Raw genomic sequence first — 21,217 nt, 5'->3', positions numbered from 1 at the left:
AAAATGGGCAAGATCAGGTTCCCAGATGCAGAATGTGAATTAGTTTTTGTGCACTCACATTTTATAATATAGGGATGTCCCCTAAATAAAAGACATGTATGAATCTACCTAAATATTTTGTATTTTGGACAAAACAAAAAATTGTGTACCCATTTTTTCAAAAACTAAATTATAAAAAGCTCCCAAGTTTGAAAGCAAGTTTATGGACATTAAATTGTTTGAAAACTTGTGGTGAAATTTATTTAATCAGTTCATGCCCTCACTTTAAAATATTCAAATAAATAAAAGGGTAGGAAATTTTTTAAAATACTCAGGTTTATTGAGCATATTTTGCAATTCAGTTAACATGAGTCACAACAATATTTTTTAATCAAAGAAGAGAAAACATTGGACTGAAAAGCACCTATCATGGTAAAATAAATAATTAATTGAGCTGTAGGGATAGTACAGCGGGTATAGCACTTGCCTTGCACATGGCAGACACAGGTTTCATCCCAGGCATTCCATATGGTCCTCTGAGACAGCCAGGAATGATTCCTGAGCATAGAGACAGGAAGTAACCCCTGAGCATTGCTGAGTATGGCCCAAAAGACAAAAAAAAAATTTAAATAATAATTAACTGTACTTTGGAGGAAAGGTAATTAGTATAAACAAATAATCCTTTTGATTTGTAATAAGTAGTCCCTTTCAGGACTAAGTAGGACATTAATTGCTAACTGGAAAAAATTTTTTTGTTTTTATATAATCATCTTTTAGAAATGGCTGTGGTTGGGATCTGAGTGATAATGCAGTGGTAGGATGTTTGCCTTTCACACAGCTGACCCAGGACAGACCTGGGTTGTATCTCCAGAGTCCCTCCATGGTCCCCAAAGCCAGGAGCTATTTCTGAGCCTATAGCCAGGAATAACCCCTGAGCATCACCAGGTGTGGCCCAAAAACAAACAAAAAAAATTGTTGTGGCTTTATGTCTGCAAAAGATTGAATGTGATGATCAATTTCTAGATAGGAGTTTGGACTTCATTTGTGTTGTTTTTAGGGTATAATGCTTGTTTGATTTTGGCTCTTATAATGACTACGTTTTGTTAGCACCTTGTGCAGGGAACAGATGCTGAATTTTTTCATGAAAATAAACAAAGGATCAAAGTTTGATTATTAGCCAAAGTATCCATTCGCCTCATATTATTTCAGTGAAGGCACTGTAATATCATCACTAGATATTTTTACTGACTGTTGATAAATCAGTGCTTATCCCCAAAAAGAATTATTAAAATATAGGTAAAAAGTTGGGAATGTGGCTCAGTGGTAGGCATACATATATACATACATGTATATATATACATAAATGTATATATATACATACATATATATATATATATAGATGTATACATAAGGCCCTGTGTCCTATCTCTGTCATTGATCACTTCTCCCCAAGAAGAAAACAGAATATCAGGTAAAATCACAAAAACTACTGCAAGTCACTTGGAATCAGTGTTAAGACTATTTTTTATTTGGAATGATGCAAACCTTTTTTGTTTTCTTTTGTTCTGGGGGCCACACCCGGCAGCACTCAGGGGTTACTACTGACTCTGTGCTCAAAAATCACTCCTGGCAGGCTCAGGGGGGACCATATGGGATGCTGGGGATCCAACCCAGGTCTGTTCCGGGTTGACCATGTGCAAGGCAAATGCCCTACCATTGTGCTATCACTCTGGCCCCCAAAACATTTTTTTAATATAGGTAATCTTTTTTCAGTGGTTTAGCCTTGCACAGTTTTATTATTACCAGTGTTCAAAATAATTACAGTGCAACAATATATTTAGAAAGAGATAGATAACTCTCAAATAACTTCAGGTATAGTATTTTATCGTAAGTGTGCTCTTTTTCATTACTTGTTGATAATCTGTACCTAATTTATAAAATTTTATCACAGATATATATGTGTTTGGGAACACATATATATGTTGGAACACCACATATATAAGATTAGTTAATATTCATATTTTCAAACATATACTTGGATCTATTCCTACAGGTAAAGGGAAATAATGTAATAATTACAAGAGTAAACACAATGTAGTAATACAAACTAAGATGAATCGTACAAAAATTCACTTGGTATTCATTTTATAAATGAACATTTGTGAATGCATTTTAATCCAATTTACCTATGATTTAATTTTGTTATCTAAATGTTATTTACCAAAAAAACAAGTGTTGAGTTTTAGAAGAGGGAAAATTTTAAATTAATTTTTTTTCAGAGTAGTCTTTGTAAACTAAGTAAGGTTTATACTATTAAATTTTTAGGTATTTGTAAAGTCTAATTTAAATAATATGAAGTTGCATAAGTGATTTGTGTAATGCAATAATGTACACAAAGCTGGTGTTAAAATATATATAATTATTCCCAAACAATGAGTTAATCTAGAAAATTTGGTTGGTACATGATTAAATTTGGAAAACTTAAACACTCAGAAAACCCCACCTCACAAGAAAATAAATCTCAAAGATTGATAAAAATGTTAGATCTCTGTATTTGGTTTAGCTTCTACTTTTAAGGAGATATTTTATAGGATGACATAGTGACGGGTGGAGAATTATGCAACTGTAACCTGAATTACATAACTATTTGACCATCTGAGAATGTTTCTTTTCCAGTTTTTCTTGCATTTGCTGGTTACTTATTGTAATTTCAGGTAGTTGGTTAACAAGGCATTGCTATATAATATGTGAAGGAAGTGTGTTCCTTCTTAAGGAAGCCCATTGCTACTTCCTATATAAATATTGGCCTGCAGATCTCTCTAGGAGTTTATTGTCATATCCCTTAAAAAAAAAAAAAACAGGGTCTGCATAATGTCATAAAGTCTTTTTTTCTTTTTTCTTTCTTTTTTTTTTTTTTTTTTGGTTTTGGTTTTTGGTTTTTGGGTCACACTCGGCAGCGCTCTCAAGGGTTACATCTGGCTTTATGCTCAGAAATCACTCCTGGCAGGCTCGGGGGAACCATACGGGATGCTGGGATTTGAACCACTGACCTTCTGCATGCAAGGCAAACGCCTTACCTCCATGCTATCTCTCCGGCCCCTCTGCATAAAGTCTTAACAAATTTGACTTTGCCAAGAAATTATATTGTGAACCGACAGATGGAGAAAGTTCCATTGATTTCAAATGTCTACTTACTTCAATGACCAGTTCTCTTGGGCCAAGTCAGACTTGGGCAATACTCCTTTTGGGCACTCCATTCTTGTGCACAGTTTGATCTATTTACCAATTCATGTCAAATATTGTAATATCTTCAATGGGCTTTTCCTCAGAAAAAGAACATAAAGAATGAGGTCTTGACTAAAGGAAAATGGAATCAGAAAGTACAGGCAAGAGACACAAGCTATCCCTTCTGAAGTTGTTCACTTCTCCAGAAAATGTTTAGGGTTCATGGGACTAAGTGTTACATATGTCCCTTTCATCTACACACTTCTCACTTCTCCCCACTTATACCCATTTTTCAGCATGGTGTTCATCACTTCATCAACATATTTGAATACCTTTTATATTTATTTATTATTATCTGTTGTTTCTGACAACAAAATGGCAAGCCCTATAAGGGCAAGGATCTATATTTCATTCCGAGCTACAGTAAAAATTCCTGGAGTATTAAGTCCCTGGAATATTTAGTAATACTATTCGTGTATATATATATATATATATATATATATATATATATATATATATATATAGTAATATTTGATGCAAAGCTTCTTTAGAAGGTTGGCATTTAGAATAATTCATGGGAAATTTGCAATCCCCAACTATTTTTTAAATAAAGGCAAATAAAGAAGCCTAGGTATTTTGAATAATTTATGGGAATCCAGTGTGAAAAGTTGAGGTAGAAATAAATTTTTTCATATACTACCACTTGTTTTATATTTTGGCCTTCATCCAGGAAGTGTGTTGTAGTGATCTTTTTAAGAAATACAGCTTTGGGGGCTGGAGAAATAGCACAGAGGTAAGGCGTTTGCCTTTCATGCAGAAGGTCATCAGTTCGAATCTGGCTTCCCATATGGTCCCTCGTGCCTGCCAGGAGCAATTTCTGAGCATGGAGCCAAGAGTTTCCTCTGAGCACTGCCGGGTGTGACCCAAAAACCACAAAAACAACAAAAAAAGGCAAAACAAAACAAAAGAAATAGAAATACAGCTTTGAAGCTAAAGGACTTACTTTAATAAAAGGAATAAACACATTGATTAATTCATACATGGGGGATTTCTAGGAAAATAGCCTTCTCTATACTGAGGGATTGTGTTTGTTTGTACTTCACTCATATAAGGTGTTCTTATGATTGGTAGAAGTTTCAGAAAGTTGTGTTTATTGCAGAATTTATGGCACTACAATGTACTTTTTATGCAACCATGGTATAGAAAAATTGTTTACATAATATAAAGGGTTACATCAAATATTAATTCAAAACATAGTTTTAAAGCAGAATGATCAAGTGTGTGTTATTTATATAAGCATTTTTAAACATGAGCAACTTAAATATAGTAATTGCTGTTACTCAAGATCCTGGGTCAATTTGTTCTTTTAGTTTTTCTCTTTATCTTACTTTGCCTTTTTATGAACATAAAATTCAGAGTATATTTTGTTTCTTTCATTCAGTAATTTGTAATTTTGTCAAAAATAATTTTACATCTTCCATATTGCTTTGTAACTTTTGGAGTATGTAAACACATAAAGCACTTTATTAGGGATATACATAAGTATATCTCCAATTAGAATGCATGTTTGCTCACTTTATCGTTACAGTTTCAGAAGTGGGTTATATCATTGCCCTGTTTTTTTTTTTTATAGAGGAAGTTGAGTGCTGATGTATTTTGTTTGATTTGTCCAAGTTGATTCAGATCTCTAGGGTGTGAAATTTTGATATCTATGCCTGACAAAATCATTCATTCTCTCTCCCTCCTTCTATCTCTCTCCCTCCCTCCCTCCTCCCTCTCTTTTTCTGCATTGTTCTGCCTAACTATAGACAAATAAGTGGTATGTTGTTAAGAGTATACCACTCTTTTGTACGTTATCATTCTACCTGATTCTGTGACTTGCTGCCATAGAGACTTGTTTCCTTGAATAGCTGTGACACTACTGTTTCCTAGGGTAGGAAATGTTCTTGGCTGGCCAGAGCTCCTTTCAATAGCATTTAGGGAGCTATTTTAGCATTTAGGTGCTACCTGAGTCACTGTGTTGACTTTCATCAGAGCTAATTTCTCTTTTCTGAACAATATACATGAATTTAAGTGATTTGCACTGATTCACTGATTTTCAGTGCATTTCTGTGTTTTTAACGTTGGGAAAGATATGTGGGAATTTGTCAGTTCTAATCCACAGCTATCAATATTTTGGTTAATGTATTTCCTCACTTCTGGACACTTGATTAAGAAAAATAATTTAAGTTCATTTGAAAAAAATACACTTACATACTTAAACAACTATTAAAATGGTATCCTTTAATTAGTAATATACTTTAAGTTAATGTATTTAGTTAGCTAAAATATATTTAAAATATTATTAGTTCACTTTGTAACCTAAACTCAATGTTTGGGTTAAAGCAATAATTCTTCATCTTAATCATAGTCCAATAGTCTTTCCCGCTGCTCTACAGTCTTTCCACTATTGATGACATCATCTTTCCAGTTTACATTTTTTTTTTCCCTACTCTCACATCCCATATCTAGTCTCCCAGAAAGTTATGTGGAATTAACCTTCAGAATATATTTGGATCTATATCTGAGTGGCCCATTTTCAAAACAACTGCTATCTAAGTAAAATTTTCCATTGCTCGTTTCCTGAACACAAGGAACTTCCATCTTCCAAGTAGGACCTATCATCCCAGTGACCATCTAGGACCCTGATGACCTCTTTTTGCTTCAAGCAACACTGCTGTTCCTTCTGTTCCAGCCCAGCAGACTCTGAAGTTCCTCCCACACCCAGATCATATTAAACACGCTGCTCTCCTGTGCTCTTTCCTTTGCTTAGAACAGTTGTCTTTTTTTTTTTTTTTTTTGGTTTTTTGGGCCACACCCTGTGACGCTCAGGGGTTACTCCTGGCTATGTGCTCAGAAGTTGCTCCTGGCTTCTTGGGGGACCATATGGGACGCCGGGGGATCGAACCGCGGTACGTCCTAGGCTAGCGCAGGCAAGGCAGGCACCTTACCTCCAGCGCCACCGCCCGGCCCCAGAACAATTGTCTTAAATTGCTCCTGGATCAAGCCCAGGGATCCTTCAGACTCACCTAATTGTCAATAAGTGTGTTTTAGCTTCCTATTCACTCCTTAAGCATTATTTTTCTTCATACCACTCATCATTAAATGCCTTACTAGGTTTATGCCTCAGCTATCTCTTAGAGAACACTGCATCCAAGTGGTCAGATATTTTTATTTATTTTACCAAGGGCTGGAATAATATGTGCCCGAGAGCCTGGAATGATGCCTAGTACAATTCAGGACTCGACAAATATTTGCTGACTATTAATTATTGTTTTTATTATATTATATGCCAGTTGTTGTATGAGCAATAAAGTCTTGTATAAAATTAGTTTTACTAAATTATATTTAAATATATCATTTTGTTTAAAAGTATCTGAAATATTTTTAAATCATTAATCATTATATTGTTAAACAGGTTTAGCTTTTATCTTTAATGACCCCAAATAAATGAACAAACATTGTTGCTCTAGTTCAAGTCTTTATCATCTATCTCATATCTTTTTGTTTTTGTTTTTGCTTGTTTTGTTTTTCTTTTTCCAGGAAAGAGGCACAATTAGATGAAGAAGGACAATTTCTTGTTAGAATAATATACGATGACTCTAAAACTTATGATTTGGTTGCCGCTGCAAGCAAAGTCCTCAGTAAGTTGGTGTAGTTTCCTTTCTTTGGCTTAATTGCACATAGAAGTCTAAAGGAATGCTTGTTTCAAGGTCACAGTGTATGTCCAGGCTGTGGACCGCACAACCCTGATAAAGAATGTGAAGCATGAAGTTCAGGCCTTATTTGATTCTCATTTTCCTTTAACAAGCTAATAATAAAATGTATGAGCACTCTACACCTACCCATATTTGGAAACCATGCTATAAAAGTGGATAAAATGCTAATATAATGTAACCATAACTCAAGGTTATAGTGTTAGCAAGTGGTAACTATACAAGCAGATTAGCAGATAAGCAGATTGGAAACTATAAGAAGATAACTTTAAATATAAGTTTGATAATTAAAAAATTACCTAGCTAGTCCAGGGAAGTTAGTTAAAAGAGAAATAATATGCACTTTTTTATTGGTTTGTTCTCAGGCCACACCATGTGGTACTGAGTACTGAGTTCTTCTAACTCATTGTCCAACAGATGCCTCTAGTGATTTTTACAAAACCATACAGGGCTAGGGATAGCTCCATGATCATTCTGTTACATTTTTTTTTTAAAGTATATACTTCATTGAATATCTGCTTACTGAAGCTCAGAACGAATTAAGTGGTTTGTCATGGAAACTGAGAATCTAATTGCTCTACTTGTGAGTGCAGATTTTTACACTTTTAGCATATTGCACTGTTGTCTTCTCAGATTTTATCCTATTATGCTGGTCACAAGTTTTCCATCTTCTCTATATTCATTCTGCACAGTATATTTAAAAATCTTTTGTTATTGTTGTTGTTAGGCATTTATCTTTGTCGTCCCATGAACTACTTTCTATCTATAATATATGTTTTTCTTTACCTCTGCTGTTGTTCCCTCAAACCTATAAAAATAGATCTCAATGCTGGAGAAATCCTTCAAATGTTTGGAAAGATGTTTTTTGTCTTTTGTCAAGAATCTGGTTATGACACAATCTTGCGTGTTCTGGGATCTAACGTCAGAGAATTTCTCCAGGTAAGTACTTTGAGATCCTGTAATCAATAGTTTAAAGTTTCTGATTCATTCTCTTCAGCTCTAAAATGTACAGACACCCAGCAAAAAGTTTCTCGCAACTGAAATGGAATCAACGGTTGCATAAAATTATAATTATTAACTGGTCTTGAAAACATTTGAACATTTTTGCATCCCAATTTTTCTTTGACTTTTGTTTACTGGTATTGAATAAGTTATAGTCATTGTACTAGAGTTTTTTGTTATGTTCACTTGCTTTATTTTTTAGTAATTATAACATGTAATTTTATGTTTTATATAGATAATATGAATTTGTTTTCTGTTTTGTATTTCTATCGTGGGTAGCATAATTCATATCACTTCAATAGCTGTGACAATTGGAGCATGCTTAGTTTTCAGGATAAAACTGTGCTCTGCCACCAAGATGAATTTGAGAACCTTTGCTCTGAATTACCTGTCAATTAAACTACTATAAAAAGGAAACTAGAAAACTTTCAGAAGTCACTCACAGGTGAAGCAAAAGAGATAAATTGGAACCCTAAAATCTTTTGTCTTCTGTTCTTGTTTAAGTTGCCTGAAAAAATTTTCATAGTAAATTACACATTAGATGAGACACTATTTTTGGATAGACTGTTCTATTTTAAACACTGGCATTTGTGAGACCCTCATCTGGAAACGTGTTAACTTTGAAAATTATGTGGTTGTTTGTAAAGGTTATTTCTAAGTTGGCTGCTGAAAGCAGCCAGATCTTGCTGGAAAATGATGTCAGTGCAATAGTAGCTGAACCCAAGCCCAGTTTTGAGGGAATGTAAACTACTTCCAATCCAGCTGCATTATTGATTCAACAGCCAAAATAAGAACTTGAGTGTTTAATCAAAATGTCTGTTGTTTACATTGTGACATTTTTCATGTAAACTTAAAACAGCATTAAATCAAAATGAAAGCTGGTTTGCAATTGCCTGCCATGGATTTACCAAACTACTGGTGTCAAAAAAAGCTGCCACTTCCAAATGAAGTAGCTGCCAGGAGATATTTAAATTAAATTTAAACAAGTAGCATTTAAATCACTTAAAATGAATCCGGGCTTGGTATTTAAAACTATTTTGAGCTTCCCGATTTTTTAAAAGCATGTTCCATTTTTTGGTACTCTCATGAGTTTTGTCACCTTATTAGCAAAATTCCAACTGGTAGCTCTTCTGCATTCAATTTAACTTTTTCTCTCAATGGTCACATCTGCATGACAAAGAAAATCACCAAATGGTTTGGCTATTTTTGTCTTAACCTTTTCTCTCTGAACTTCTGTTAAGCTTGAGAGCAACTGTTACAGAGAAAAGAATTTCTTTGTTCATTAGATAAATTCATAATATTGGTGGAAAGTCTATGGTATTTTTATTGTTATTGTTGTTTTGTTTTGTTTTGGGGTCACACTGGCAGAACTCAGGGGTTACTCCTGGCTCTATGCTCAGAAATCGCTCCTGGCAGGCTCAAGGGACCATATTGGAAGTCAGGATTTGAACCACCATCCTGTATGCAAAGCAAAACACCTTACCTCCATGCTATCTCTCCGGCTCAGTGTATAGTATTCTAACCTTCTACAGTACTATTAAATGCAATGCCATTTAGTGGAAACTAAAGGTAAAACAAGTCATAAAATAGCTCTAGAGAAATGCTGCCCAAGGAAACCTCCACTAGCCACAGTGTCTACTCAAGAACTCAAACGTGTTGTGCTGTATACATCCAATTTCAAATTTAGTACTCCTGACTACTATCAAGTAGTTCATTAATATTTCATCTTCTTTTCAAGTTGAATTATTTTATGCATTAAGTATATAACATATATTATTGCATTTAATTCACCTACTAAAACATTTAGCATATAGACATAACTTAATAACATAATTTTTGGTCTTCTTTAGAATCTAGCATTGCTTTTTAGGTGGCTGGGAATTCTATGATGGCCACACCTGGGAGGAGGACATATGTGATGCCATAGTGATGGCTAGTCAAGTGCCTTACCCTTTGTACTCCCTGTGCAGTCTCTGTTTTGTCTTTTATTTTCACTAAGCAATATTATTTAAGTAGTTCTAAGTCCATTTCCCCTCAAATTCAGTAGACTGCTTAGGTTAATACAGACTTCATTTATATACATTTTAATTTTATGTATTTTTGAGTGTGTGAACAACAATAAAACTTTAAAGAAAGTTAGAGTACTACAGAGTACTATAAATTTTTTTATTAATATTGTGCATTTTAATCTAATGACTTTGGGTTTTTGTTTTTTTGTTTTGTTTTGTTTTTTGAGCCATACCCAGCCGTACTGGGGTTACTTCTGGCTCTACACTCAGAAATCGCTCCTGGCAGGCTCAGGGGACTAGATGGGATGCTGGGGATCAAAGCCGGGCCTATCCTAAATCGACCATGGCAAGGCAAATGCCCTAATCTGAATTATAACTCTGGCTCCTTAATCTAATATATATATTTAATTTAATTTAATTTTTAAATAATATATTTAAACACTGTGTTTACAAACATGATTGTAGTTGGGTTTCAGTCATAAAGAGAACACCCCCCTTCACCAGTGCAACATTCCCCTCACCAATACATAATCTTCTTTTTCTACATTCGAAATGATATATCATGACCACATTCAACATATTCAAATGCCACTTTATTTTAAGGTAGATCTTTGTTATGATCCAACTAATGAAATGAAATTTAATAGATATTTTCTGTATCACAGATTAGATAAGAAAGCAACTAATTTTTATAAATTGATAAATTGCTTTAAGACTTTTGCTTATGTATAATGTATAATATAGTTGACTAAATTAATAAAACATAATAAATCTTTATGGTAGATTTCAACCCTCAAAAGAGTAAGATAAATCCATAGCCTATTATAACTTTTTCTCTCACACTGATCATTTTAATTGATTAAGAAATTCTTTCTTTACTAAATACTAAATTTTGAGGATTCTACCTCTCTTCTTAATTTTCCCAGCATTTTTCTGGAAGAATTTGCCATAGACACAGATTGTGAAGTTTCCTTGCCTTTCTTTATGATTCCTCCAATCTCATCTGCATCCTAATAATGATTCTGAATTGCAAATGTCTCAGCATATTATTTTTTGTTAGAACTCTGTCATTACTTTCCTTTGCTCTTTGAAACTGTCAAAAATAATTTAAAAGTCTGTATATATCCCTCTTCATCCTTCCTCTAGCTTCCTTTTGGCAGGCAGCCAAACAGAATGTTTCTGATTTGTTTTGTCTTGGGGACCAGATCTGGTAGTTCTCAGGGGCTACTCTAAGGTCTGTGCTGGAATCATTCCTCGTGGTGTCCAGGGACCATGAAGTAACTGGGATTGAACCAGTCAGCAATATACAAAACATGTGCTCAGTCTGCTGGGCTACCTCTCTAGCCCCTGAGCAGCACATCTTCAAAGGACATTTCATTTATCATTCCCTCTATCCTCTGAGCTCTAGTGTTTCCTCTTCTGATTGTCTGGGACACTATTCTTCATTGTTTTCAGATAGAGGAATCTTATTCATCTGGCTGGTGAAATGACTTCTTCCAGAAAGACTTTCTCCAGTCTCCACCTTATCTGAGTCAGAGTAATTGGTATTTTTTTTATGTTTTCATAACACAGTCTTTCTCCAGACACAGTCCTTTCTCACTGTGAACATTTCCTGTTTGTTGCCTGGAATGTAAACTGAATGAGAGCAGATACCAGGCTTAATCTCTGAATGATGATATCTCCTCAGATACCTGTTTTATGAAGAATTACTGTGTTACAAAAACAGGAAGCAAATACACAATGGTTCGTGATTAAATTTTTCATTAGAGGTAGCACAAAAACATTTTAAATAGAATTTCATTACTGTTATCATTGCAGCCTAAATTCAAATAAAAAAGAATAGACAGAAATTAGACCAATTTCCATTTTATGAGAAAATACACATAATTGTTTATGAAATGATTTATATAATTTACTTATGAGTATTGAAAATTTTAAAACATTCACCCTATATTTCTGCCCAAAGTTTTGAGTACAGTGAAGTAGTCAATCATGATGCAGAATCCAGTCATGATGCAGAAGTTCATTAGTACATGCCTTAAGCTGGGTTACTTTGTGTACCTCTCGGTATTCCTAGGAGATGCCCTGTAAGTGTTTCTCTCTTGTATCTCAGTGGATATTTTTTAATTATCTTTATTTAAACACCATGATTATAAATATGATTGTAGTTGTATGATTCCAGTCATGTAAAGAGCACCCCTCCTCACCAGAGCAACATTCCCATCACCAATGTCCCAAATCTCAGTGGATATTTTAAGAATGACTTTATCGTACCCAAAGGCAATATGTCATGTGTGGTTCTTGTATGTAGCTGTCTAGGGTTTAGTCTCTAACATCATGTATGGTCCTCTGGGCACTGCTAGGAGTGATTACTGAGTAGAGAGCCAGGAGTAACATTGAATACCACCAGACAAAAATGACTACCTCTCTATGGGTTGAAGAGATACCTCAATAGGCTGAGTCTCGGTTCAATCCTTGGTACAACATGGGGCCCCTAACACATCCAGGATTGACCCCAGGACTAAGTCAGCAATCAATCTTGAATAAAAGGAGAATGCTTTTTGTGAAATGTACACATTTTTTTCTTTTAAGAATTTCAATATTTTAATATCTTTCTCTGCATATAATAAATAACCTAAAAAGTCTTTAGATAATAGAATTAAATTAATGCTGAATTACATATTTGCATATGTATATATGCAAACATGTATGTATACATACATTTATATATATAATGCCTACAGATATATATATATATATATATATATATATAAAATAGGTAATTATGCTTTTCTTTGTAGGAATTTTATGTTCACAGTCATATTGTACTTGAAGTTTAGTCCTGGCCTCCACAATGTAATTCATCAATATTAAATTGTCCTTGGGGAGAGATACTTGGGAATAAGATGTCCTTGACCTGAAATACACCCCACAGTTTCCGGAGATATTTCTGGTTCTATACTCAGGACACCTGTGGTACTCAGGGATGACATATAGTGTCAAGATTCAATCCAGGGCATCAGCCTTCACAGCCAGATCGAGGCAATAGGTGTCTTATCTCCTATACTATCACACTAGACCAATAATATATCAATTGAAGTTGAATGAAGTAAACAGTCTACGTAATAGATAACCTCTGTTGAAAAGTCTTGTTAACAATATCTAACCCATGTTCCTGCTTATTCAAATAATTTTTACTTCCAAAATTAGCTAAAAACCTTATGTGGTTGGAATAATAAAATATAAAAAAGAGCTTTAGAGGAAAATTTTGAAAAAATTAGTATGTACAAATATTATTGTTCTCTGGAAGCTTCAAATTAATATGTAGGTTTACATTTTTTTTTAAATTTTTGAGCCAAAGTGAGAGTATAGTGGGTAAGATACTTGTCTGGCACACTACTGAGTGTGGCTCAATTCTCAGCATCCTTTTAGGCTCCGTGATCTCACCAGCAGTGATCCCTGAGTGTAGATCTAGGAGTAAGCCCTGAGGACCTGGAGGTGTTCCTTTCCCATTCAAAAATATATTTTAATAGGTATAAGTAATGTATTGGGTAAATTACAAAATAATAATTAGCTGTATTCATAAGAAAAGAAAATTGGTCTTATGTGTGCCCATTTTTTCTATTTGAACATAGATTTGATATTCTCACTTAAAATGGGTTTTGTCATTCTTTTTCTTTTTCTTTTTTTTTTTTTGGTTTCTGTGGCCACACCTATTGATGCTCAGGGATCACTCTCACTATGTGCTCAAAAATCACTCCTGGCTTGGGGAACCATATGGGATGCTGGGGATTGAACCAAGGTCTGTTCTGGATAGGCCACGTGTTAGGCAAACGCCCTACCATTGTGCTATTGCTCCCCCTCGGGTTTTGTCATTCTTAATGAAAAAGTTAAATATGAATTTTAAATATTTTCTTATGGGCCCGGAGAGATAGCGCAGGGGCGTTTGCCTTGCAAGCAGCCGATCCAGGACCAAAGGTGGTTGGTTCAAATCCCGGTGTCCCATATGGTCCCCCGTGCCTGCCAGGAGCGATTTCTGGGCAGACAGCCAGGAGTAACCCCTGCGCATCGCCGGGTGTGGCTCAAAAACCAAAAAAAAAATTTTTTTTCTTATTATTATTGTACAGTGATATTGTGAAGGTGACAGTTTAATTTAGTTCCTAAAGAGGAGTTCTTAGGCCTATCTGTGTTCAACATGCAATGGTCTAAGTTTACTGCAAGGGTTGAAGCAATCTTTAAGTGTTGAACTTTCCTTCCATTCCAGAGGGTGGTACCATATATGGTCATAAAAGGTGATTTAGTAAGACTCTCTGAAACAAACTGGGATTGGTGGGCCAAGTAAAATTCTTCAGTGTTTGTGAAAAAAATTATATTTTGGAAATTCTGAGGAATTTCACGAGCAGCTGTGAATTTCTAAGACTTCCCCTAAATATTTATAATATCTCTTAAGGGAAAAAATTCATCATTCATTTTATTTTGAATGTTTGAGTTTCAAACAAACTGTTTTCTCAACAACTCAACTGTCAATTTCTATAACCTGTGATTTTAAAATTGACAAGTAAAAACTTGTAAAAGAAGCTAATGGTTTTATAATTTAAGACTATCTTTTTTTTGAATAATATTTTTATACATGATTTTTCAAAATAAGGATTGTCAAAGTAGTATTATCTAAGCTGGGTATTTAAAACCATGAAGTTGAAAGCAGTAAATAAATGAGCTATTTTCACCAGTAATCCAATTAATATTTTTTATTAAAATACATCTCTTGGAAAGACGGTAGAGATAGCACATCTTTTTATGTTGTTGGCCTCAGTGGACTTGGGGACCATTCCAGAGGACCAGTGCCAGGACCTGAGGATGCAGCTGTTCATAGTTTCTTGGTGCTTGAACCATCATATACACCCAACAGTCCTCAGCTTACTCTCAGGATGGTACCTGATAGCGCTTGGGGGCCTTGCAAAGAAAGCTATATAAAGAGGAACTGAGCTGAGATAATGAGGTGTCAAGGATAGAAATAGTGTCTTGCATATGAAAGATTGTGCCCCTGACCCCAGGCCCAACTTTATGCAACCTTGAAAAATTACTACCATTCTAAAACTTGGCAGTGATTCTGGCATAAATTATTTTTAAAATACTTTTTTTATTAAAAATAAAATAGATTGGGTGATAGAGATACGACTCAAGTGGTAGGACAGTAACATATACAAGGTCCTGAGTTTGATCTGTGATCCTGCCTTCCTCACCACCTTTTTCTTTCTGGTACCTTCTAATTGTCCCTAATGTTACCTGTGCTCTATAACATTAGTCCTGCACTGAATTATTAGTTTAAATGTGGCCTAATTTGGTCCCATCTTCTGTGTACTTCTGGCGATAGCTCTTGACTTAAAAACTCTTGTTAACTGAACAAGTCAGGATAAGCATCATTTAAACATTCCTTTACAACTTGCTTTAATCTTAGAGTACTCATACCCTGACATGTATGTTCCATGGGGCTGGAGTTTCCACCTTATGTAGGTCTTGCTTGCTTAAAAATTTTTATTTTCCAATTCAAAGACAATTTCTCATCTAGAAAACTTGAAATATGTTGCAAATTATAGGATCCTTCTCAGCAATTATTGATGCTGATCTTGCAATGACTGAATTTAATATTCCTTCTAGGTCAGCAATGTATTCAAATAACACCAACAATTTCCTTTTGCCATCCACATAGATAAATATCTTAAACTGAAAATTTTCTCTCCAATCCTCTTAACGGCAAGTTCTCACTTCACTCATTTAGGCTGATTTTCTAGGAATTTGTAATTAGATGCTCTGGAAATAGGGAAATGAGTGGTTAAAGTCCAGAAAATTTTGCTTTTGCAACTTTATTTTTTTGTTTCTGGGCCACACCCAGTGATGCTCAGGAGTTACTCCTGGCTATGCACTCAGAAATTGCTCCTGGCTTGGTGACCACAGTTAGTCCTAGGTCAGCCATGTGCAAAGTGAATGCCCTACCACCTCTCCAGCCCCTGCTTTTGCAATTTTTGATGAAATATTTTTGTCATTCACATTGCAAAGAAAAAGTTTTCAATTATTTTGAAATATTATTGTAAACTTTAAAAGGATGGAACTTCAAAGCATAGCTCAAAAGATTAAAAAATTCCTACTTATTTCCTAAGCCATGAATGAAGCTTCAGTGTTTCTTCATTGTTACTTCATTCAGTAGAGTTTTACAGGATTGCCAACACTGATTTTTTTTTCTGCAAATAATAAATATTAGGTGACAAGCTGGATTGGAATTTCAGATAACAGAATTACCAAGTAGAGCAAGTGAGTTCATTTTGCTTTTAAAATAAATGGTACAATGATGTCAAAGCACAAAGAACTAAAATAAGAATAATCTACAAACCTTTTAGCAACTTGAGGCAGAATAGAGTAATAATGAAATAGAGCCCTCTGTCCCTTTCCAGATTTCTTACTTTCTAAAACTAAGGAGAATGGAGTCAGAGCTTATTTAAGTCTTCATGTTTTCTGAGAATCTACTGTGTTGAAATACATGCGTTTACATTTTCTCTAAGTCTTTTTAATGGGTCCTTTGCCATCACTATTTTTCACTCAGGTCTTTCCTTTCTATACCTCCTTCCACTGCAGTATTAAAAAAAATAAAGCAATATGTTTTATAAATGAAATTCTTCCACATTACTTAGCTATAGTTGAGGGTAAAACAGCATCAAAAACAGCATGGAATGGATGAGGTGAGCATATTCTCTTCACAAATTTGAGGCCCCTTTGGAGGACTTTTAAGCTGATATGGACACATTTCTAGCAATATAAGTCTTGAGTGAAAATCGTTTAATTAAACATTATTTGAAGTGGGTGCCAGTGAGTAAAGTACATTTGCCTTCCATGAGGATAACACAAGTTTGATTCCCAGAATCCTATATATTTCACCAAACTTGCCAGCAGTGAGTGATCCCTTAATACAAGCCAAGTCAGGAGTAAACCCTGAGAACAGCTGAGAGAGAGAGAGAGACAGACAGACAGACAGACAGACAGACACACACACACACACACACACACACACACACACACACACACACACACACACACACTTCAAACAAAGGAAGCTCAATGCCCCTAAACAAGAGTGGTTTCCAGGGTGGCATACTATAAAACAAGGCATCACAAACTACATATCCCCCAGAATGGGAAACGGGTGACCCCAGAAAGCCTGATTTAATTATTATCATGAATTCCATTCTCATAATAGTCAGATTGTGGCAAAAACTTGAGGTATTAAAGCCAACCAAGTAAAGCAAAATGTAACCAAAGACATCCCAAGAGTATTTTTTCTGTTACATTCTATCTAAAGAAAATCAATATCACATTGAGTGATGTTAAATCTTTACACTCCAGAAAAGCACTTCCCTTGTCCATTTAATTAAGACAAGTTCAATAAATCAGCAACTCCCCAGAGTGTGTTGCCACAAAAGCCTTGTAAGATGAGCATTCTAACTTACAGTGTTTTGGTATCCGGTATGCTTTTAAATGATACATTTATGCTCTTTTTTGTTATTAATATTCATGACACAGTATTAGCAATACCTCTCTTTAAATTAAAATTGCTAGTCATTTAGGCCTGAGCAGTGGCACGGATCGGTAAGGCAGGCTTCTGCCTTGCGGGCGCTAGCCTAGGACGGATCTTGGTTCTATACACCGTCGTCCCATATGGTCCCCCAAGCCAGGAGCAATTTCTGAGTGCAAAGCCAGGAGTAACCCCTGTGGGTCACCAGGTGTGGTCCAAAAACACAAAAATAAAATAAAATAAAATAAAATAAAATTGCTAGTCATATAGAGTGTCTATTTTTTACTCATGATATATCAGCCTTAGCAGCTATAGCACAGCTAACTTAAAAGGTGTCAATTGTTGCTGCTTTTTGCATCTATACTATCTGCATGTAGAAATGTGCTCATAGTAGAATCAGACAGTAAAAAAAAAGATGAGTATGAAAATGATGTAACTACACAGAGTTATGCTATATTTATTGATTTTTGTAGAGAAAAATGAAAAAATTATTGAAGTCTGTCTATTTTGAATTGTTGTTTAAGACAAGTTCAATAAAACAGCAACTCCACAGAGTGAGTTGCCACAAAAGCCTTGAAAAATGAGCATTCCAACTTATAGTGTTTTGGTATCCGATGTTGTATTACTTTTAAAGTGAACCACCAAATAGCTAAGTCTTCCTATGATGTGGAACTTCCGAAATGCAGCAGCAATAGTTCTACTTAGACTTTGTGGGAAATGGAGATAAATATAAAACTCTTGGTGACTTTTTTTTTCCTCATCAGATTTTTTCTCACATTTTACTGAACCTTGTTTTAAATAAATAAAGAATTCAGAAGAGTAGTCTTCATATCTCCCCCTCTCGGGGAAGAATTTCAACAGTGAAAAGGTTTTAGGTCAGCTGGCTTTGGCTTGTAATTTTTTTTGAAGTGATACAAGTTCAAAATATAAGTTATATATATATATATATATTGAATAAAATAAATGAATATATTAGCTAACAGACATTTTAGTACACATTGTAATGAGATATTTTAGTTACTTAAAGTCTGCATATATGTCTTGCCTATTAATAATGTGTATTTTTTATTTTTTCCCATAATAATATCTTTATTTAAGCACCATGATTACAAACACTTTTGTAGTTGGGTGTCAGTTACAGTAACAATACCCTTTCACCAGTGCTTGTAATTAATAGAAACTGTCCCAAACTTGATGTCTGCCATATTGGATTATATTCATGCAGCAATAGCGGCCTCTAGAGGCATTAAGGGAGAATGGGTTGTACTCTTCAAGAATTGGCATGATTTCATATTAATAGGTGTAATTTTTCTAAAAGGAAAACAAAAATATCATGCATGAAGGCTATTCAAAAACAAACCAGATTTTCCTTTTCCAGATTCAGGATATTTTTAAAACACTGATTTACTGATCTGAATCAGGATGTAAGCTTGGCTTACTAGCTCAGGTCTCATCACTTTGAAGACTTTGGCCCTAGTTCTTTCCATATGAGTCCTTTTAACTTCTTTATTTGTGCATGAAAATTAACTCCACACATTGTTTTTTATATAAATCATCACCTGATTAAATTCAGGGTTCTTATTGTGTATATTTATATCCAGTCCTCTACTCGGCCTTAAATTTAGAGTACATGCAGTACAATTATCAAAATAACTTTATAGAATGAATGAGTCATTGAATGGAAAGGACAGATAATTAAACCACAGTGACATCAGTAACTATTGGAGACATAGAATATGAGAGTTCATGAGTCCCCATAATTTTTCTTCAGCCCCTCCCACACCACCTTATATCCACTATATATATTTCTCTTTCCCTAACTAGTCTCCTCTTTGAGATATATGGAACCAGGCTGAAATTTAATTTTGATCTAATGTAACATCTCTTCAGAAGTGATTTTTTTACAAGTGAATTTATTTGGGGGGCAAGCCAGGGTGGTTCTGAATTCTTGGATGGATCACTTTTGTGGGTCTTGGAAAATCATAGAGGGTGCCAGAGATTCAAACCAGGTTGACTGTGTGTAAGGCAAGCATCTGTACACTGGACTATCTTTCCAGACCCTATGAATGACATTCTGAGAACTTCTGGTTTTCTCATTCTTAGCAATAGTCACCAGTTATTAATAGATTATTATTTACTTGATGCATTTTATACTTCTTCAATAACACTGTCTCAAATGTAAGTTTTAAAACCACATTAATTTATTATTGTCCAACTTTTTTAGGTTAAATTTTTTACCATGTCCTACTAGACAAAATCACAGCAGGGTCATGCTCCTTGTAGTAATAGAGAATGTCCCAGGCCTGGCCCATGATGGCACAGACATGTGTGCATCTCATTGTCTGTCTGCAGGCCATCTGCTTTTATTTTGCATCCAATTAATGAGTTGTAGATGTCACTTGGCTTAATCAAGGTGGCCCTCCCTTGTTTTTAAGGCTCTAAGAGATAGACATTTTCTTGTTTATTAAGGGTTGATAATTCAGTTCTGTGAGATTATAAGGCCAAAGAATGAATTTCCTTACTGGACTGTGTGTTAAGGGCCTATAGCTTTTTCTGAAGTTCTTGCATGTCACCTTCTCAGAACCAGTGACAGTACTGTTTCTGGGTCATGCTACCATCTCATGAACCTCACTTATTGCACATTTTTCTTGTCAAGCAAGAAAAGTTCTTGACTTATGTGGTTTCTGTCACTCTTAGGATTAGGCTGAGCACACCTGAGTAATCAATGACAATCTAACTCATGATTCATAATCCTAATCATTCCAGCTGGAAAAAATTTCATTAGATTCAAATGGAGTAATGTATTTAAAGAGATTAAAGAAGTCTTGAGCTGGGCCCGAAGAGATAGCACAGCGGCGTTTGCCTTGCAAGCAGCCGATCCAGGACCAAAGGTGGTTGGCTCGAATCCCGGTGTCCCATATGGTCTCCCGTGCCTGCCAGGAGATATTTCTGAGCAGACAGCCAGGAGTAACCCCTGAGCAATGCCGAGTGTGACCCAAAAACCAAAAAAAAAAAGAAGTCTTGAGTGAACCATTATTTTGTCCATGTAACTGTTTTGCTAAGTGAATTTTATTTATGTATCTCTACATATGTATGTTTATATACTATATTATCTTAGTTGTCCTGTTTTATCACAAAGAACAGTCTTAGAACAGATATCTAACTTAGATACATTACTATGAGATTGCAATGTCATACTTTAAATCAAAGTCTAATTAATACTGACTTGCACTTAACATGATCATGACTCCTACACTATTTGGTGCTATTTCTTTTTCTTACTGTATATGAGCAACACTATGAACTAAATGTTTTGAAAAAACATGTTAGACACAGTAAAGTTTATAGCTGATGTCATTTTCTTCTGAAAATAGTTATACAAATCTATTTTGTATAAACTTGAGTTATTCAAAGTGCTAGGTATTTTGACATAATCTAAATGAATGGCAAACTACAAGAACAGAAAATATTTATCAACAACCTTGTTAAGCTTCTAAGATTTTACTTCCAAAGTTAATTATTTTCCAGATTATCCATGGAATTAAACTTGGAAATGTAGGCTATTATAGAACTCTAGAAGTTATATTGCTTTTATTTCTAAAAATTTTTTAGTTGGGGTTGGAGAGATAACACAGAGGTAGGGCATTTGCCTTGTATGCAGCTAACCCAGGACAGATAGTGGT

The 21,217-nt window shown here is 34.8% G+C and overlaps 1 protein-coding gene across 1 annotated transcript in view; it reads left to right on the top strand.

The window, feature by feature from the left end:
• Positions 1 to 21,217, top strand: part of GUCY1B1 (guanylate cyclase 1 soluble subunit beta 1) — a 50,403-nt gene that overhangs the window by 9,718 nt on the left and 19,468 nt on the right. The window contains exons 3-4 of the mRNA XM_049769616.1: positions 6,787 to 6,887; positions 7,780 to 7,898. Of these exons, the coding sequence (XP_049625573.1) occupies positions 6,787 to 6,887; positions 7,780 to 7,898 (220 nt within the window). The remainder of the gene's footprint in view (positions 1 to 6,786; positions 6,888 to 7,779; positions 7,899 to 21,217) is intronic.

Source organism: Suncus etruscus, chromosome 3, assembly GCF_024139225.1.
Source record: "Suncus etruscus isolate mSunEtr1 chromosome 3, mSunEtr1.pri.cur, whole genome shotgun sequence".
Taxonomy (NCBI): Eukaryota; Metazoa; Chordata; class Mammalia; order Eulipotyphla; family Soricidae; genus Suncus; species Suncus etruscus.
Note: the sequence above shows the minus strand (reverse complement) of the source record. Positions and strands in the feature narration are given on the sequence as shown.